The sequence below is a fragment of the Orussus abietinus genome, unplaced genomic scaffold (assembly GCF_000612105.2).
Source record: "Orussus abietinus isolate OABI.00-Male unplaced genomic scaffold, Oabi_2.0 scaffold27, whole genome shotgun sequence".
In the NCBI taxonomy this organism is placed as follows: Eukaryota; Metazoa; Arthropoda; class Insecta; order Hymenoptera; family Orussidae; genus Orussus; species Orussus abietinus.
Window position 1 is genome coordinate 769,147 of NW_019394254.1, and position 20,723 is coordinate 789,869.

At 49.8% G+C, this 20,723-nt stretch overlaps 1 protein-coding gene across 3 annotated transcripts in view; it reads left to right on the forward strand.

Annotated features, from left to right (window-relative positions):
• The first annotated feature begins 7,435 nt into the window (after nt 1-7,435).
• The window catches only part of LOC105694856 (POU domain, class 2, transcription factor 3), a 99,189-nt gene continuing 85,901 nt past the window's right edge, over nt 7,436-20,723 (forward strand). For all 3 annotated transcript variants that reach the window (XM_012415938.2, XM_012415939.2, XM_012415940.1), the window contains exon 1: nt 7,436-9,259. In XM_012415938.2, the coding sequence (XP_012271361.1) occupies nt 8,707-9,259 (553 nt within the window). In that variant the 5' untranslated portion in view covers nt 7,436-8,706. The remainder of the gene's footprint in view (nt 9,260-20,723) is intronic.

Here is a 20,723-nt window from a genome sequence, read left to right on the forward strand (position 1 = left end):
CTAATGCGTGCCGCGCACGCGAGGCCGCGACTCGCGGCGCGGTTTTATCCCTCTTTCTTGCGGCCGGTTCGCGGAAAGCGTCACGGCTGTCGATAAAACTCGGAAATTTATCCGCTTATTCATTTGTCATAACATCCCGCCTCTCCCCCACTCCCCAGCGGAGGAATTCCGAGGAACGAGCTCGCCTCTAACGAACCCTGGTACCTCATCAGCACTCTAACCTCCGTTCTCCCATTTCTCGAACCTAACCTCCATTCCTGGTCAGATGCCTCGAGTGATCACCGCGGCGCGATTCCGCGAACCAATAATCGGTAGGGTATCATGTCGAAAAATTCGATACTGCCATTCCAAGGCAGTGAAATTAACCCTAACCAACAAAACTCGAGGTCTCTAAAATCGGGCCTAATCGTCAGGTCGTCCGGTAGGGGATAAATAACAAACACTGGTCTTGCAAAAATATCCCGTTACGGTGGTATCGTGACAAAAATATACGGTGGATCTTGTTGGTTGCAGTTTTGGGAATCTTCTTCACGATTCTTGGGGGCCTGGAAGGCCGGATGCACGAGATGCAGCTGGATGCACCGGGATGCGTCTCTGCCCGTATGGAGCGCGCGGTCGCAGGTTAGGAAGCAAAGCAGTGAAATTTCCCCTAACCAACAAAACTCGAGGTCTCTAAAATCGGGCCTAATCGTCAGGTCGTCCGGTAGGGGATAAATAACAAACACTGGTCTTGCAAAAATATCCCGTTACGGTGGTATCGTGACAAAAATATACGGTGGATCTTTTTGGTTGCAGTTTCGGGAATCTTCTTCGCTATTCTTGGGGGCCTGGAAGGCCGGATGCATGAGATGCAGCTGGATGCACCGGGATGCGTCTCTGCCCGTATGGAGCGCGCGGTCGCAGGTTAGGAAGGTCGAGCGGCCGCGGACATTTTGCCTCGCTAATGTGGAAACTCGGGACGTTAAGTGGCTCAACTGGCCGACGCTTTGATGTTAACCGCGTAGAGTCTTGCGCCAAGTGCACGCGCCCTTCCGCGCGGACAGTCCGGAGCGGATAGAAGCCGCGGCCGGTATTTACCGCCATTTTGCCATTTCTTTCCGCGAACGTTGCCGCCATTGCTCTCGCAAAAACTGCGCCGACTTCGCGATGCGTCGAGTGGATATCTCGGTTTAATTGCCAGTGATAATGAGAACGCGTCCTCGCGTTCTTCGACTATATACACGAGATGCTGGAGGAATTTTTCGGAGGATGGAAACTGGATAGACACGTCTATCTACACCGGTAGATGGCAGATTAGAGCCGATAAGAGAATTAAAAAAAAAAAACCCGAGGACATCCGCGACCCTGACCCTGACCACGTGGTCGGGATGAGAACGTGGGAGTTCGGTTAGTTGAAATTTGCATACGTTATGAACATCTACCCAATGCTTTAGTTATTAGGAAATATTGTTTTTTGTATACTTAGGGGCCTTCATGGTCTAAGTGGTGTAATCGTGCGAGGGATTCTCCGCGCAGGGAATTCTGACGAATCATGTAGATCGAGTCGGAAGAGCCATTAGCGGGTACGGGGTCAATGGGCAGTTTAACAGTAATCTAGCGCATATTTTAGCGGAATATTGAGTCCGTCGTCTTTCTCCGAGTTGGCTGCCCTGACGCGTTTACGGTCCTGGCCTTGATCCGCTAATTCCCTCAAAAGGGGCCGCTCATTTTATAATCGCGCCACCACCACACGATTCCCCGCAATTGGCGACTCGCTCTCTTCTGGGCCGAACATGTGTCACGTAATTCCCTAGCTGCCACTTTCCGCCTCGTCCGCGTGATATCGGCCTGGATTTCAGGTTTCTCAAAAAGATTCCGAGAGAAAAAAATGAAAATTAGGAAAATCGGGGACTTTGAATTTTTGGGCCTTACCTCGCAGCTAGGGAGATTCCCCTAGGGCGGGGAAAGGATTTCCAGGGTTACCGTCAACGGGGGAATCGCCTGGAAAATTGTAAAGGCGCGGTCGATGAGGCCCAAAATTGCGAGGGCCCAGGGCGGGCCCTTTGATCTGGGCCGGAACCGAAAACCTCGTTCCGAGTCCTTGGGAACCTCACCTGAAGTCCCAAGAGTCATCGCACAGGTGTAATTTCGCCCAGGTAAATCGTTTTCCACCCTCTCGAAATCCGCCCCGAAAACGGGCCCTACCCCCCACCCCTGGAATAAATTTAGAAATTTCGATACTTATGCCCCGGCACCGAGACCCGAAGATGGCCGGTCTTTACGGGAGGTTTTTAACTTTTTAACGCGGGGCCTTATTATCATTTTACCCCCAAAGAAGAAATATGGCAGTCGTTAAGGGGCCTTGCAGGAGTCGGGTCTGGAGGGACTGTTTGACGGAAACGTTATGGCCGTGTAAAATTCGCACGGGCCCATTTTCGGGGCCCTCGAAAAAGAGGGGGAGGACTCGTAAAAATTTTGGAAAAAACGGAGGGAAAAAAAATTCACGCGCCTTTCGGAAAAGGCCCCGCTAGAGGGTACGGTACCGGGCCCAGATTCGGGGCCCGAACGGGCCCCACCGTAAACACCGACCCGGTCGCAGTTATTCCACTTATTTGTTAATTGCGGGACCTCTAAAGGACGTCGTACGGATCGTAAACGGTTGTTTGTTGGGACCGTTGTCGTGGAAAAAACCATCCGGGCCCGTTCCCTGAGAAAACCGGCCCTAAATTTTGGCAAACTTCCCTTGCCCCTCGGTCCCAAAACCTCGAAAACCCAAAATGTTGCGCGGGCCGTCCTATTTCTTCACCATTGATCGAAAACGACCGTACATTGAATTTGATGAAGCCTAGCGAGAAATCCAGACCGCTCGTAGGTCCCAAAAAAATGGAATTCGCAAGGGCCCATTTTCCAAGCTATCGAACGTCCCGGAAATCCTCGCTGGATCGACCTACTTATCGTCCTAAAAAATGAATATGAAAGAGGGAGAAAAAAAATTCGAGTAGGTGCAGCTGGCCCCGTTTCTTGGCGCGGGGCCCAAATTTACGTAGGAGGGGGGAAGCTTTCCTCTTTCCCTTTTTTTCCCTTGACATTCACATACCGGCCGCGATGAAAACCTCTAATTTCGCGCATAATGGGCGGCCTTTTATCGTGAAGAGGGTAAAGAACTGCAGTAGATGCTGCGGGGGGTGCCGTTCGCTGCACCAGATCTCGAATATCGAGAGGGAGGTTTTTTCCTCCCTTTTTTTTCCGGAAAATCTCGAGGATCGAAATCGCCCTAACGGTGCTCTTCAGGTGGGCCCAAGGTAACGTCTAAGGCCCACCCGGGAACCACCCTTACGTTCATATTTCACCCCCCATTGTACTTGTCGAGGGAAGGAGAGAAAAAAAAAAGTTTCTATCCGGTGCATTTTTGGAAACGGGTCCCGTTTTCGAAATATAGGTCAGAATCCCAAGACGGTCCTGGACAGATCGTCGACCTCACCTGCCCCGAATCACCCCCCATGAAACCTCCCTCAAGCTTCTAAAAAATTGCATTCCATAAATTCACCCGAGTGATTACCTAAAGATAAGTTAATATTTTTAATAATAAATCTTGGGATCCAGATTTGGTCCGCTCATCTTGAAGGTGACCAATCGGCAGCTGCCCACGCAAGGTAGTCTTCAGGTTATGGGGTCAGGAGGTTGATGGGGGTCCATGGAAAGTGCTGCACCCTGAATAAATACGCCACCTTCCGGTGGGCCTTAATGACTCCATTACGATGCAAATTGTCGTAATGACGTTCGCCGATATTTACGATATTTATGATTTACGCTTGTAAAAAGGAATCCCCGTAGGCGAAAAACCGCCTTAATAATCGCGTTAATAAATTTCCCTTGGGAATCACCGAGGAACAATGGACGTTTCAATTATTCGGGACTTCTCCGACTGTGGTCAGTTATTCATAATTTTCCAAATAAGAGATAGGGGGACCGTTTTGTAGGTTGTGATGTCTGAAGAGATGGCTTCGACAACCCTTCAAATTAGTGACGGATTACCATCCACGTGGCTCCCCTCGTTTCCGTAATGGGGTGGTAAAAAAATCGAGCTTGCCACCTGTAACCCCGGCCAGGTACGCGACAGGGATCAAAGGGGTCATAAATGGGAGGAGGTCAACCCCTTAAATAAAATGTTATGCACACTCAGGGCGGAGCGTGCCCATTTCCATACAAAGTTACCCCTGCGTCGACAGGTTCACCCCATAGGCGCCTGAGAAGGGTTGAGACTAGGCCACCTGCAGGTAATGGAGTCGGGTCATGCAAATACCTGAGTGCCGATGAATAAAAAAGGGTTCCGGGCCCGAAAGGGGTTGTATTCAGATGAGGGTCCCTGACTCGGTACCCTAATGGCCATTTAGGGTGGCACGCGCCAGAGTTCCGCGACAAGTGCACCTCCTCGTACCTGCGACCCTTCCAAGGACCACCTCAGGGTACAAATCACATGTAAAAACAAATTTCCACCCTTTCCCACAAGTGCAAATTAACATTTCCAAAGCTTTTGGAAAATTCACCGAAAAACATAGAAAAAAAAAAAAATGGAGTGCAGGAGGCGCGATCCAGGTACCCCCCAGTTGATTGCAAATTAACGCGCGCTTCAAGTTGGGTCATTTTGGATAGTAATTTCTGGGGAAAAAAAATCGGGAAAAATTACCCCTTTCTCGAAATACCCCCGAAATGCCTCGGGGGTGGTCTCCCTCCCTCGGGGGCATTATTCGCGCCTCTCGCGCGACTTCGCCGGCAGCTCCGTCGGCGTCGTTAAAATCAATACGCGAGCCGCTCTTTCTCTCCTCTTCGGGGTTGAAGGCCGCGGGGGTGGGGGCTCGCCCAACCTCGCTGTTGGGGTGAAAGTGGGGTTTTTGGCGCGATAGGGGCGACAAAGGGGAAAGTTAGGGGTGGAAGGGTGAGCGCCTTCGCTTCCCCTTAGCGCGGCGGGGGCAGACGTGGAGGAGATAGGGCGCAGGGGGTGACAGGGCGGAGTAGGGGGTGCCTCGCTATGGCCAATAAGAGCCACTTTAAAGCGAATTCCTTACATCGATGCAGTGCGCATGTCGGATTCAAATCCGAGGACCTGAGGAATAGGTTAGGTCTCCAGGGTGGAGGTGACATCCCCCCTGTTATCCCTATCGGAGATGCAAAAACTCCTCGGTACCCATCACACATGCACTTACCACCCTAACCTGACCACAAAATCATAAACCCACACATATGCATAAATAACTACGCCCCCCACACACTAAAACCATACATGAAAATCGCTTTTACCAGCATTACCGCAAAGTTAATCAATTTTTGGAAAATCTGAAACGTACAGTTTGTGGTATTTGATCTGTAGGGTGTTTTGCATGGGGGGGATTTTTTTAGGGTGCTCAGGTGGCGCTTAGGTCACCCTGGGTAAACGCGTGAGGGCTGCACAGGGGAAGGCGAGAGGTTCCGGGGTGGCGGGAGGGGTGTGGGTGGAGATAAGTGTGCGTATGACCAATGAGAGGTCGGTTTAAAGCCGAGTATTTTATGCCTTCACTGCGCATGCCGGATTCAAATGTGGAGGGGTGAGATCGCCCGGGTGGCGAGGGGTGGCTATATGGAAATATGATAGCGCATAAGGGGTGGGGCACCTGCCGGGCCGCGAGATATGGCCGCTCGCGTATAAATGTCTTCTGCGCCCCTTACGTCCCACCATTCCACCTGCAAGGGGTGGAGCACCCTCGGGGGTGTCGTTCCACCCCCTGGACGTCTGTCTTCGGTGTTGCAAAATTCCTAAAAATTAATTCCAAGTCGTTTTCAGTGATTTCCAAGATGCTGGGAAGGACATTTTCCTGCACCTGTATCTAGACTCGGTATGCTGATTTTATTTTTACTTTTTTTCACTTTTTCCACTTCTTTTATCCTGCCGACACCTTGATGAGACGTCCATCCGTTGCCGACGGACTCGACAAGGATGCCGAAGAGGGTCAACTTGGAATAGTTGGAACGGAGATCCCTCGCCGATGTTTCCCTAATTCCAGGATCGGGATCCTGAACGTTATCAGCCGTATCTCGCCCTATCTTGCCCTGTACCGTCGTGGGTCTCTCCCTATCGAGACTCGCCTCTGATCTCTGATCCTCTCTCTGACGATTGCGACCCCTGCTTATCCTAGAAGTAATTAGTTCTGCCCCCAAAAGTGACCGCGGTCACGGAAGAAATGTCATTTTCTAATGCACAAGGACCTGATCCTTGGACGTGGCCTCTCAAGTATCTCCAAAAGGATCGGACACCTGCAGGGGAACGACGATTGCAGTTATCAGACAGGTACCATCGAGGTTTATCACCTGGTGTCAGAATTGCTCCGCAATTTTCCCCGTTATTAATTCATAGAATAATTAATCTTTTAATTTCGAGGCTCCTCGAAGGACGACACATCCTCGCTGTACCTCTTCGTCCTCGATTCGATCGTCGCTCAGGATGCTCTTCGGATTCGCCGCAGTATTTCAGGTTTTACGGCCAGTCAACGTTCACTTCGGTATCGTAAATCCGGAAAGTGCGACAATCCTAACTTCGGTCCTGAACTTGGAGGCATGCAAATGCCAAATGACCAAAATCCGAAGGAAAGATCCTTCCTTAAAAAAATCCCGTCCCACCTAATAAATCTCCAGGTCCAGAAAAATTCTTTTATCCAAATCAAAAATAAAGAGTAATCCCTACATACAGTACAAATTCAACTTTCGAACATTTTTCCTCCGCCCTTCTCCTTTTTCATTTATTTTCATCACGGTTACTAAATTCCACTCGGAAGGAAATCTCATTTGCATCCAACCGAAATATTGACATCCTTTCCCATCATCATAAAAATTATGAAAATTCATAAATCAGGATCCTGGATTTCTCGTCGCTCATATTTTCGAGTAAAAACGATGTTTCATTAACAATGCAATACATTTTCCCAAGCTACTAAAAATTGTCCATTTTATTAAAATTGATCCACGACCCTAAGATTTTTTCCCGTTACCAAAATTTTGCCACGTTACTAAAATTTCCCCGCGGCATTAGAATTTTTCCGGGGATCCCCCGGGGTTGTCGCGCAGGTGGACGCAGGTGCGGATCTCGGTATGCAAATCGCGGTGCGCGTGGAGAGGGGGGATCTCTCGGGTCTTGGCGCGAGTGCCGAGCGCGTATCAGCTCGCCGCGACGCCGGGTCCGAGCTGGTCGTCTGGGCGTGGACGCCTGGGGCAGGGGTCCGCGGATTGGCCGGGTCGGCCCCACCAGGGCGGCCTCGCCCCTACCAGGTCGTCGAGAACCAGCGGCGACTACCTACCCTGAAGAGGTTTTTTTCCCTTCCGGCCTAACGACTCCCCCACCTCGCGGCGTCCGGGCGGATAGCCGCCGCGACGTCCGTGTAGCGCCGCCGCTGGCGAGAGTCTAGTGTAGCTGCACACATGCACGCGACAGCACCTAGGCGCCCTAGGCCGCTCTCGGGGGCCTTCTGACTTCGAGTCGAGCGAGGCCGGACCATCGTCGAGGGCACCAGGTGGGATCCAGGGTGAAGGACGTGGGAGGACCCAGGAAGAAGACCCGGGTCTAGGTGCGCGGATCCTGGTCGTGGGCCAGACCTCCAAGGAAGCGGCCACGTGTGTTCCGGCACCAGGATCGTCGGTGGAAGTCGACGTGGAGGACGGAGACGTCGATGAACCCTCTAGGGATCTAGAGACCGGGATCATCCCAGGACCCTAACGAGAAACCCTGGACCGTGGTCTCTATCGAGGTGGGACATAAGTCGGGAGTTCACCGGTGGAAGTCCTGAGACCAGCGGTTCGACGAAGGAGTCGGGTCAGTGGACGTCAGGACGGTGACAGTGGACCAGAGTGCGGTCGGGGGGTCGGCCCGAGGGGTGCGCCGGCGATCAGCTGATTTTGACAGATCGATGGTGGCCACGCCGGTCGGCAGGGTTGGGACGTGGTCGCCGCGGATGGCGACTAACGTTGGTCGGATGCGACCCGGCACCGGGTGATCGGGAGGATAATAGCTGTCGCGGGTGTGACGTGCTCGCCGTGGATGAGAAGTCGCGATCGAGAGGACGCATCGGGTGGTTCGTCGCGGTGGAGGACACCGTGGGTGGAACGTCGTTGAGGGTCCTTTGGCGAGGTTTTTGAGATCGGGTGGCTCCATGCCGGGCTCCCCCAAAGGGGTCGCGTGAGCGCGGGGCCTGGGACATGACTGGCGGCTGATCCTTCGGGACCCTCTCCAGGAAGCGGCGGGATCTCGGGGGGCATCCCCGAGAGGCGTCGTCCAGAGCGGCCGCGTTGGATCTCGCGGCGGTTGGGACGTGCAGGGACGTAGCGGGTCCCAGGGTCGCGGTGGCGGGTACCGGGGTGCTCGCCCTGCCAGGCGTCATCCCCAGGGAGTCCGGCCTGGGGACCCCCCCGAGAGGCCAGGTCGGGGACGAGGTCGCAGGCCTGGCGGGTCTCGACGGCGACGCGGTGCGCCGGTGGGTCGCGGAAGCCGCGCGGACCGTCCGCCAAATTCCGCCTCCGGTGGTGGTGCCGTCCAGCTCCGGGCACCGGCACCAGGCCCAGCATCGGCAGCACCATCATCGACGGCAGCCCCAGCAGCAGCACCAGCTGCATCAGCCGCCCCAGCGGGTCCAGGAGCCGCTCCGTGCCGTCCTTGCCCAACACCTCACGGAACCCAACCCGGGTCCTGCCTTCGCCCTGCCCTCCATGACGCAGACTCCCATCATGCATCTGTCGGAGAACAACAACCTGGCAGAGGCCATGGCCCAGCAGCAGCAGCAGCAGCTCCAGCACCAGGCCCAACAGGCCCATCCCCATCAGAAGCGGAAGCAGACCAGCCCCACCAACAACAACACCATCGAGGCTTGGAGATCCATGCAGGGCCATCAGTGGTGGAGTCCCCTGGGACCCGTCCACCAGGACCAGACTCAGATGGCCCAGGCCCAAAGTCTCGTCCCCGGCAATCCTTGCCAACCCCAGAGAATTGGCCCTCAGCATTGCACCGACGTGGACCAACCCCTCGACTTCTCCGTTGGCTCTCTTCAGCAGCACAGACTCCACGCCAAGTTCAGGAACTCCCAGGACAGGATCAGGGGCAGGCTCGGGGATAACAACAACGGGACTGGGACTCTTCAGAAGATCAGGATCGGGGGAAGACCCCGGAGTTACAGCCCCAGCGAGGCCAGCACCTCCGGGAGCGACGACGAGGGAGTGTCCACTGGGGGTAGCCCTGCTGCACCCCTACGAGCTCCGGAAAACGGTGAGTCTTATCAAACGAACTCTCCTTATCTATCGGGTTGGACCCCAAGTTTCTCCATGAATTTTCTACAGATTATAAAATCTATCTTCTGCTCCCAGACGAACCGCTTTTTTATCCATCCGTCCTCAATCAGCATTTATTCCAAATTTTTGGACCTCAAAGTTTGAGAGAGGTGCTAGGAAATTTATTCCTCAGCTATTATTATTTACTTTGTATGGAATTTCTGGGGGGCCGTGAGTTATGAATTTTAAGGAGAATTTTTTGGGCTGGTTCTTGGGGTCCCATAGAGACGTCCATGCCTAATCGGACCCTGGGCAAGCGACTAGAACAAATGGTGACTGTTGCGTAAAGTGAAATCCGATAAAATCGAAACTCGAGCGAAATCGACTCGTCACTTCGGCGTTGTTGGTCGTCGTTAGAGTTCAACTGGTCCAGCAAACCCGATGAGGTCTTTCTGTCTGGCGGTTCTCTTTTAAAATCAGGGATCTCGCCTGGTGTTAATTTTCTGGGTGAAAATTTCCTTCCACCCCTTCTCATCTATCGGGAAAATTTTTATGCTGCACCAGCGCATCCTAGAAAATCTTTGACAGATTTCTCACAAATTCTGACAAATCTTGGAACAGAGCTTCACTGTCAGCTGTTGGGATCCCTATTTCACCCCAACACCCACGCACTTTTCAGGGTGCATTGTGCATCCCGGGTGCATTCTGAAAGCCTCATTGTTCGTGACCCCCAAAATGCAGCGCAGCTCCCCTTCTCGAATTTCCCTACATTTTTGCATATACGAGCTGCAATTGCAACAACCAAATTATGCACTTACATTACTTACAATGTTCCGCGATTGTTGCCAGGAGATATTTATCAATTGATATTATTTCCTACGGGTAGAATTCATTTATCGGTTGGACTAAATTCCGGGATTTTACATACTCGTTATGGCTCTCTTTTAATTAACTCTCGATTTTACTTGAAAATAAGGAATGATTATTGCAAACAACGGCCAAACGGGAGCTGATTAAGAAAGGTTAATCGATTGACCTGATCGTCGGGAAAAAATCAAAACGTGGCCTATGTGCTATTTTTTTATTATTCGCTTCATTCCAATGGACGGGAAGCTGTTGAAAATTATAGCGCGCGCTACATGTTATTATTTTTTTTTTTTTAAGTAATTAACTTGATTATTGCAAAAAGTCAAAGGACTTTCCCGGTACGATCGATCCGACGCGGAAATAATTACCATTCTTATTTGCACTGGATTTAATGCGTCATTTATATTATTAGCAACATTTGTAAGGTCAATTGCAATGATCGCCTCGCGATGTACTTTTTCATTTTTTTTAGTAATCCTGATTTTCTCGCGTTTTCTCTAGGAGGAGAATCCTGCAAATATCGGTGTAGTTGGTTCATGTGATAACCAATCAATCCTCAGAAAAAAAAAAAAGAAAGAAAAAAGCTATCGATACCGTGGAAAATCAACTCCATCTTGGCCTTGTTTCGCGTTATCTCCTCGCATGTCGGAAAAATCGCAGCCTTCGCTGAGAAATCGCGAGATAAATTAATAAATAATAATTGCAGAAATTACGGGGGCGATAATGAAGCCTGATAAGAGGACGACTCGTCCTATCGCAAATCTTCCACAGTCACAATATTGTATGAACGTCCACCGAAAAGAAAGTTGAAATAAAAAAAACCTCGATTATCAAACTAGTCATTGCCTCTCTCGAAAGAAATCTAATTTGATAACGATATCGTGCGAAGATATCGCGAGGACTGCTGTTAAAAATCCCACTTTTTGCATGGAACATCGAATGGCAAACAATTAACTCAATTCCACCTTTCAACAATGTCTCCAACAAGTCCAACGAACTGAAGAAAAAACCATAATTATTCTTCAATAATTGCCCTAACGTGTTATCAATTTCCAGGCGGGTTGGAAGTGCTCATAATCGGCTGTGAATTTTAGAAATGCCCAATTTTCTGTAAATTCTGTGAATTCTGTGATTAATAATTATTTTCGAATTGGGTTGTAGAAAAAAGGAAAATCAAATGTATAAAATCTAGGGCCCGATCTTTCATCGATATTCGAATTTCATCGGGCCCATTCGACATTAATAATTTTAGAAACTCCAATTTCGTGTGAATTCCCTGAAATGTTGTGACTAATAATTATGCTGGGTTGTAGAAAAAACGAAAATCAAATGTATAAAATCTAGGGCCCGATCTTACATCGATATTCGAATTTCATCGGGCCCATTCGACGTTAATAATTTCAGAAACTCCAATTTCGTGTGAATTCTCTAAAATGTTGTGACTAATAATTATTTTCGGTTGTAGAAAAAGGGAAAATGAAACGTATAAAATCTAGGGCCCGATCTTACATCGATATTCGATTTTCATCGGGCCCATTCGACGTTTATAATTTTAGAAGCTCCAATTTCGTGTGAATTCTCTAAAATGTTGTGACTAATAATTATTTTCGGTTGTAGAAAAAGGGAAAATGAAACGTATAAAATCTAGGGTCCGATCTTCCGTCGATATTCGATTTTCTGGTGCATCGGGCCCGATCGATGGGCCCGATCATCCCCGGGCACATTATCCGGCTTGTAACGTGATACGCCGATGATTCCATGTTATTTAGCTGGCAGGTGTACCTTGCATAATGTTTTTCGCACAATTAGATGCCACGCATACTGTATGTACCGAGCTCGGTGCGCAAGAAATCGTATGCAATGACAGCGGCTAAATGCGTCGGGGATAATTCCTTTGCAATTCTCTCGGCGCGGATAATTCGATCCGTCGAGACGTCGATTGACCACGGATCGGCATTCGCATAATTCGCTCTGCATACGTCCCGTTTCCTCGCGATAATGACTCCCCGCCATTTGCGCCGGTCGGCCGATGATTGCCAATCATCGGAATAAAATTATCGAGCGGAGATCCGCCATTTTTTCTTCCCTTTCAATCACATTTCCCTCCGCTTTCCATGGAAAATATCCCCAGTTCGTCGACTCTCGTTACTTTTCAATCTCACTACAGTTCCAAGAATCGATTGATACTGGTATTAAATGATAACGAGGCATATTCCACATGTCCATTACCCTCACTTTTCCCTCGGATTTACCGGGGGGGAAAAAAAAATCATAATTTTCCATTTTTCCTCCCTCTTTGGATTTTACGCGGACATTGTCAGGAATTAGATAAGGTATCCGATCATGGGAAATATTATCAGTCGGTCAGAAAAAATCCAGTTGGATTTCTCTTCCTGACTTTAGAAGGGAACTTTATTAATCCTACTTCGTGGATTTTCATTTCCTGTTAATAATTTCAACTCTTAATAATTACGCCTCGAGATTTGATAGAAGGGTCGGATAGATGTTTCTTATTTTTTATTTATTAATTTTTTTCTTTTAAGGATCGCTTTTTTCCCCTGGCGGAAATCCATGATCCTTGGCTCGAAAGTCAGGACACGATGAGGCGTCGAGGTCGAAGGTTTCGCAAAATGGAGTCGATCCTTTCGAGGACTATCCTTGCTAGGACTAACCTCGACACGTCAGGCTCTCGTCAAAGACAAGTCGAGGTATCCCACGAGTGGACGGATCGTCGTTTATCCCGAAAATTACAAGCCACGGGTCTCGGGAGAGAGAAAAAAAAAATAAGAAAGGATAAAGAAAAGAAAAGGACGAGGACCCCTCGGCCCTGCCGTGTGCGGAACGGGTTAACGCCTTGCCACTTTATCGAGACGTCTCATCAATGATCGGCCTCCATCGCGTTAATGACGCGCCCTCGAGAATCGAGAGCCGCATATATATCCCTTCGATCCCCTTATCGCGGTTATCGAGTAGGAATCGAAAGCAGGGATTTCATCGACAATTTCTCACGCCCTCGAGAAATTCCCTTCCGCTCGCGTTTCCTTTCCGCTCCTCGCCGTTAGCGGAAATAATCAGGAATGCCGAATCTAGGCGGAACGCGTTTTTGCGATTTCTTCATTTCACGGATTTCGATTCTAGCCGTCGACTTGATCGGCCCGTCTCGAATAGATCCAATATCTAAGTCCGGATGACACCCTCCGATGTCGACTCGTCTCGGGAAATATTAATATAATTTTATAATTGAAAAATAAATACCGCCATTTTTATATCGTCCAATGATGAGCCCTCCATAAATCGCGTGTACTAAACATTAGCGCGATCGAGATTTCAATCCGGCCAGTGGTGCGACCAATCGATTGTCGATCCGATCGGGTGGTTCGATGGTGGAGTGAAATCGCCAGAGGGAGAAAAAGGAGGGCCCTTTCGATTGCGTTCGTTTACGTCAATAACTTCGGCCCTCGAGAGCGCCAACAAAAGAGACTTCTCTCGTTCGGTTTCTCGAAAACTGACGGATCGACTCGGCCTATCTCGCCGATCGGGCTCGATACGTCACTCGAAAAACCAAGGCTTGGCTGGCCGATAAGAGATACGTCCAAGAGCAGCCGGAAACGGGGCCCGACTCCACCTGCGCCATAGGGCCCAAACGCCCCGAAGACGATCTTATCGCTCTTATTCGAGCTTACCGAAGAGATATCGATCCTAAAAAACGCGACTGATCAGAAGAGAGGGTCACTAGAATCCTCTCGGAAAATGGGAAAATTTCACAAGTGGGCCTTACGGGCCCAAAAGCCTGGAGGAGGATTTTACCGAGGGGTTTTCGATCCTCGGAGACGCGACTTCGGACTTTGGTAGAATCCTTCCGGAAAATGGGAAAATTTCACAAGTGGGCCTTACGGGCCCAAAAGCCTGGAGAAGGATTTTACCGAGGGGTTTTCGATCCTCGGAGGCGCGACTTCGGACTTTGGTGGAACCCTTCCGGAAAATTGGAAAATTTCACAAGTGGGCCTTACGGGCCCAAAAGCCTGGAGAAGGATTTTACCGAGGGGTTTTCGATCCTCGGAGACGCGACTTCGGACTTTGGTAGAACCCTTCCGGAAAATGAGAACGTTTCGCAGGTGGCGAGGATGGCAACCTGTTCCTCGAGGGGCCTTACAGGCCTTATGGGCCCTACGGGCCCCACCTGGGCGAGACGCGTCGGGACGTGACCTCGCCGCAGGTCGAGGAAGGGAGGGAAAGGTGAGACGAGAGTTCGGGTCACCTGGGTGAACCTGGGACGAGTCAGGGGTGCCTCGTTAGGCAACAGGTGCAGGGCCTTATGGAAATGTGGGACCGCAGGAGAAAGGGTCCTGGAGTCGCGTTGGATAGGTCAGGTCCGCGAACGTCCGAAGGGTATCCAGGACGAGGTTATGGGAAGGTCCAGGTTTTCTGGATGACGTTCACGTTGGACAGGTCAGGTACGCCACCGGCACCAATCCGGTGACTCGAACAGGTGGCAGGTCGTCGTGCAGGTGGAGCCGAACAGTCTCGACTCGACCATCCTGAAGCGACTGCACGTTGGATAGGTCAGGACCAATGCATTGGATAGGTCAGGTTTAATATATCAGACAAGTCCAGCGCATTGGATAGGTCAGGTTTAATATATTAGACAAGTCCAACGCATTGGGTAGGTCAGGTTCATCGTATCAGAGAAGTCAGGTTCAACACATTTTTCAAGTCCAACACATTGGATAGGTCACGTCCAACGCGTTGGCTAGGTCAGGTCCACCAAATCCGCAACCTTTCCACGCGACGTCTTGCGAAGCCTCGACGGCGAATCCGCTTCAAGGATTCCGCAGAGAAACGCGGCTCGGATAAACGACGGGAATTACCATATTCATTGGATCGTCGGTACTCGCGCGCAGGTGAGTCGCCGTCCCTATTTGGAACTCGCATGCTAATGTCCTGTGACCGATAGGCGCGAGCTCGTCGTCGGGCCCCTTTGTCGGGTCCCTCCACGCCCCACCTAACCTAACAATTGCGACGATCATTGTGAAAATCCCTCCACATCATTGGAAATCCTTACCCGATTTTCCCTTATCTGCCCCGATAACGATTAATATCGATTACAAAGTCAGCCTAAGCCATCAAATCGGGATATTTTCGCACCAGAAGCCTTGCCCGTTCCCTTTTATCCTTCTATAAACCCAGGACGAGGACGCCGAAGAGGTCCAGGAAGAGGACCCAATTCGGCTCCCTGGAATTCCTCGCAAAGGACACCGATGATCCCAGGATGTCATCGGGCAGGAATGTAAGGACGCGGACTCCCAGGGAGAAGAGGAACTGCCGGGTCGCCGGATTCCGCTGCGGAGTCGTTGCGAAATCGCGCCGGATAAGAGAGTCTCGTTGAATGCCACCTCCGGGATTCTGCCGCTGTTACGCGAGCACATCCTTGGTCGGGATTTATTAGTAACGGTGGAAATTAGTTATCACCCCGTTGCCACCGGGGAAATTCCTCCTTCGTTTAGCTCATCTTGCCGACTCGCGTATCCACTTATCCGCTTAAATTTGACGTCAATCCCGGAATTAAAATATCTCACGACGCCCGATATGGATTAGAAAAAAAATAAGAAAATAATTAATACTAAACATCCGATCCCCTCATCGTACGTCATTTACATATTTTCCGGGAAAAACCGAAGAATATCACATATATGTTTCCAAAATTCCGGCCTAATGCCCTACAATGTGTATTTTTTAAATCGTTATATTAACGTATCGTGGAACTCGTCAGGTGTATATGCATTTATGTAAACGTGTGGGACTCTTACAGGTGTAGGGCATGTATGTGTCTCTTGAGTGTACGTGTAAGGACCACACTCGTACATGCATTTGCGAGGTCATTATTCGACCACACACGCGTTCTTCCCTTGTATCCACACGCGCGAGCGAGGCCCTCACCCATACAATTACAGGGCCCTCAAACGCACATGCGACCGCGGATTTGCATATGGGCGCATATGGCATGCGGCTCCGTGGCATTCTGCATGACGTGCATGACGGAATTCGTGGCGGGTAGGAATTCGCGCCGCGTCCCCTCGGACCGCAATGACTGGACAAGAGAACGCACCGGCTCCGACATCTTGCGTTTTACTTCTCCAAGTGATCTATGAAATTATTACTGACGGCCGGATTTCCGGCCAATGACGAGAATGACGGAATTCATCCGCGTTTCGTGGGATGACTACCGTGACGCGATGAAAGAATTTATCGGCGATTGACATTTTGCGATTTACGTCTTCAAGTGTTTTATGAAATTATTAATGACGGCCGGATTTCCGGCCAATGACGAGAATGACGGAATTCATCCGCGTTTCGTGGGATGACTACCGTGACGCGATGAAAGAATTGATCAGCGATCGACATTTTGCGATTTACGTCTCCAAGTGTTTTATGAAATTATTAATGACGACGTTTTATGAAATTATTAATGACGTTCTATGAAATTATTAATGACGGCCGGATTTCCGGCCAATGACGAGAATGACGGAATTCATCCGCGTTTCGTGAGATGACTACCGTGACGCGATCAAAGAATCGACCGTCGATCGACCTTCGACCTGACACTCTCGTTTCCAGGAATCTCGATGAATAACCGTGGAGATCCCCACATCCGCCTCGATTTCCTTCTCGATTTGCATTCCAGTTTCCCTATTCGCCTCCTCCATCGGGTGATTAGAACTCGTTCCTCGTGGGAACCGCTGTAACGAGATCGGCGGATGCGGAGACTTTAATGCCCTAAGCGCTGCGCAAGAGAGGACGCGCGGATTCCCCAAAGACAATAAACGAATTTATTTCGGACATTCGGGGGGAGGACAAGTTCGGGACAAGTTTCCTCGCCTTTCCTGGAGGATCCAGACGATGTCGGGTTTCTGCATTCGATTCAGGACCTTTTTTTTCACGATCCCCGATTTTTCCTCGAAGAGTTTACCCAGTGAAACCAGACAGGAAATTAATGTCGATTGTTGTCTCGCCGAAATTGCGCGCACAGGTTTAGGACCAGTTTCCTCCTGGAGGTTCGAGTTTAAAATTTAATCTTTAAATGCATCCGGTACAGGACTCTTTCCCGATGATCCGTCATTTTTCCCTGGAGATTCTAACGAGGTGATTTATATGAAATTAATTTCACCGATCTCGAGGCGTTCACCCGGGAGTACCACTTAACCTATCTAAATCCTCGTTTAATATCTCCAGACCCGTGGATTAAAATAATCGGGAATTTGCATATCTACGGGGCCCGCGTTAACAAATTGGACAGTCGATTAGCGAAGTGTCGCGCGATACGGATATTTCATAGCGCGCCTCTGCGCATGCGCCCGGCCTCCCCTGACAGGTTAGGGACGAGTTTGCTCGGATGCGAGCTGTTACGCGCGCGGGTACGCACATTACGTTTTTCGCAGGTGTGCATGTTTACATATATGCATATGCATACATTGGCGAATATATACATATATACACAACGCGAAGCGCGATCGCGTATCCCTATCTCGGGCGGAGATAATGCCGTGTACACAGAAATAGGCGTTGCTAATGCTCACCGGCAGACTTCCTGCCTCATGTATTCAAATTAAACCGCGGAACGCCACGAGAGATGGTAATGCTAATGATAATGGTAAATGAGACCGGGGCCTGCGCAGAGTGGCACCGAAAGCGCCGCGACTGCGCGCCGACATTCGCGTGATAAAAGTGATAAGAGCGACAGCCGCGAAATGGCCGATCATTTAGATCCAATCGGTCCAATATTGGTCTCGAGACTACGCACATGACATGACCTATAATAATCTAAAATTGTGCATCCAAGAGATATACAAACAATACCTCCGAGAGCGTCCGCCATTTTGGTCCCCGCGTGATATCCACGATAAGCAGTAACCGATTTGAAATTATCCTCGATTCATCAAACGAAGGACTTCCTCACTCGGAATTTACCACATCCCGACATTAAACTCGCCCTTAGCGTAAATTTTCCCGGAATAAAACCTGCATTTTCGAGACCTCTTCGGCGGCCATTTTGGTCCCCGCGTTATATCCACGATAAGCAGTAACCGATTTGAAATTATCCTCGATTCATCGAACGAAGGACTTCCTCACTCGGAATTTACCACATCCCGACATTAAACTCTCCCTTAGCGTAAATTTTCCCGGAATAAAACCTGCATTTTTGAGATCTCTTCGGCGGCCATTTTGGTCCCCGCGTGATATCCACGATAACCAGTCCTCGATTTGAAATTATCCTCGATTCATCGAACGAAGGACTTCCTCACTCGGAATTTAACACATCCCGACATTAAACTCTCCCTTAGCGTAAATTTTCCCGGAATAAAACCTCCATTTTCGAGATCTCTTCGGCGGCCATTTTGGTCCCCGAGTATCGGGGCCCTGAACCGACCCGTAAAATCCCTAAAAAAAATGTGAAAATTCCTGAAAATAGAGATCCAATTCCTGACACATCCTCCCAGGGTCCTGATCCTTCGGGATCACGTGGTACAATTGCAATACACTGGATGTTAACATCGTAATTATTTAAAATCGCCCCATCGAGGACCCCGCGGCGTCGCATAATTAAACGCGGGCCTTAATGTATTTTTAATAACTGGATAAATAAACATAAGCGCACGGTGCGCAATTTGAATCCGGATGTGCGGTGATGAGCGGTTTTGATAAGGCCACACGGTGTAACGCTTTCCCCCCCTTCGTCCCGCTCGGGACCATCCTGCGCGCGCACGCGCGTTTACGTGCGAGTCGGCGATATTGTGCAGTTTATGCGGTTTATGCAACGCATGTTAATTGCGCCGACGAGTGAAACGAGGAAGTCTCCTTGTGAATCCGACCCTGCGCCGGCGATCGCCGGTTGGGAATTATCATCGTGCCTTTCTACGCTTTTACTGGCGTCTCCCTTCCTCCCCTTCCAGAGGCACTCTGTCTCTCTCCCTCTAGTGGCGTTTTCCAGGATACATGGGTCATGTACATATGCACCTGTAACCGTTATGCGGTACATAAATGGTGATCTACGTGGGAAAAATGTCCTTACGATGAGCGTTACGAATTATCTCTTGCGCATCTAACATGAGTTGATTTTGGAACGTCATTTTTTTTTTGTATGGGAATTAATTTCGAGATTTGTGCGATTATCTGGAAATTCGAGAAATGGGGAAAAAAGAGGAGAGAGAGAGGATGAGCGTTACGAATTATCTCTTGCGCATCTAACATGAGTTGATTTTGCAACGTCATTTTTTTCTTTTTTTTTTTCTGGGAATTAATTTCGAGATTTGTGCGATTATCTGGAAATTCGAGAAATGGGGAAAAAATAGGAGAGAGAGAGGATGAACGTTACGAATTATCTCTAGCGCATCTAACATGAGTTGATTTTGGAACGTCATTTTTTTCTTTTTTTTATGGGAATTAATTTCGAGATTTGTGCGATTGTCTGGAAATTCGAGAAATGGGAAAATAAAGAGGAGAGAGAGAGAAATGCGAAAAAGTTCGGCGGGACGTTTTGCTCAGGGCAGGAAGAGATTTCTTCGTCTAGGCGTTCGTGATCGATTTTGTTTCTCTGATCCGCGCCGGCCGATTTCTATCAACCCCCGTCACGCCATCGATGTGGCGTTCGACTAGATCGGAGGATCCATGGATCCTTGGATCCCGTGCGTGACGATCCACGCCCGATTTTACGAGCGCTCGAGGAATCGATCCCTCCCGCGGGTCCTAACCCGGGTTCCGGGTCGATCGGTCAAGTCCACGGAAGGATCTATAGAACCACGGCCTTGGATCTATAGATCCATGATGACGGATCGTGATCCCACTGCCCGTGACAAAAGTTTCCTCTCAATTTTGCATCGACGAGCCTATCAACGCGCGCCCTAACCTAGACTCCGGATCGACAGTTCAAATCCCCAGAATGATCCATAGATCATTCCCTGGATTCACCTACCACGTGAACTGACCATCATTTATTAGATTACTCCTTATATAATGACTCACTTTTTAAAATGGATTTCAACCAGGAATTCCGATCGATATGTCGAGTCCACGCGAGGACCCGTAGATCTATAGATCGTTCCTCCGGATTTCTCCTAATGTTGAATCGTTGAAAATGTTCCAAGAAAATAGTGATTTGGAATTTTATTCCACCGGACGTGGGATCGACGAGCCCTCCACCTGTTCGGCTTCTAGAGATCCGATCCGATCCAGGAAGATCGAGTAGATCCCTGGACGGATCGGCCACGCCTCGGGATCGTGCACCCGTAGATCACGCGGGTTCACTCGGCACCCTCGGTATTACGCCCAGGAGCAGATGCAATTACCCCTTTCCAGTACCTCATTGCAATTATCGCGTCAAAGTCGCGGCTCCGAGCCATCCGGGATCAGGGACGGCGGATCGCACGCGGATCTTCCGCTCTCCTCTTCCGCACCTCTCGAGCGAGGCCGGAGAGGACGGACGCGGAAGGAAGTCCTAGAGAAGGGGATTTCCTTTCTCTCCCGAAGGATGCAGAGTCCCACGAGTATCCCTCTCGGTCGACAGTCATCCGATGATAACTCCAGGAAACGCGAATAGAATT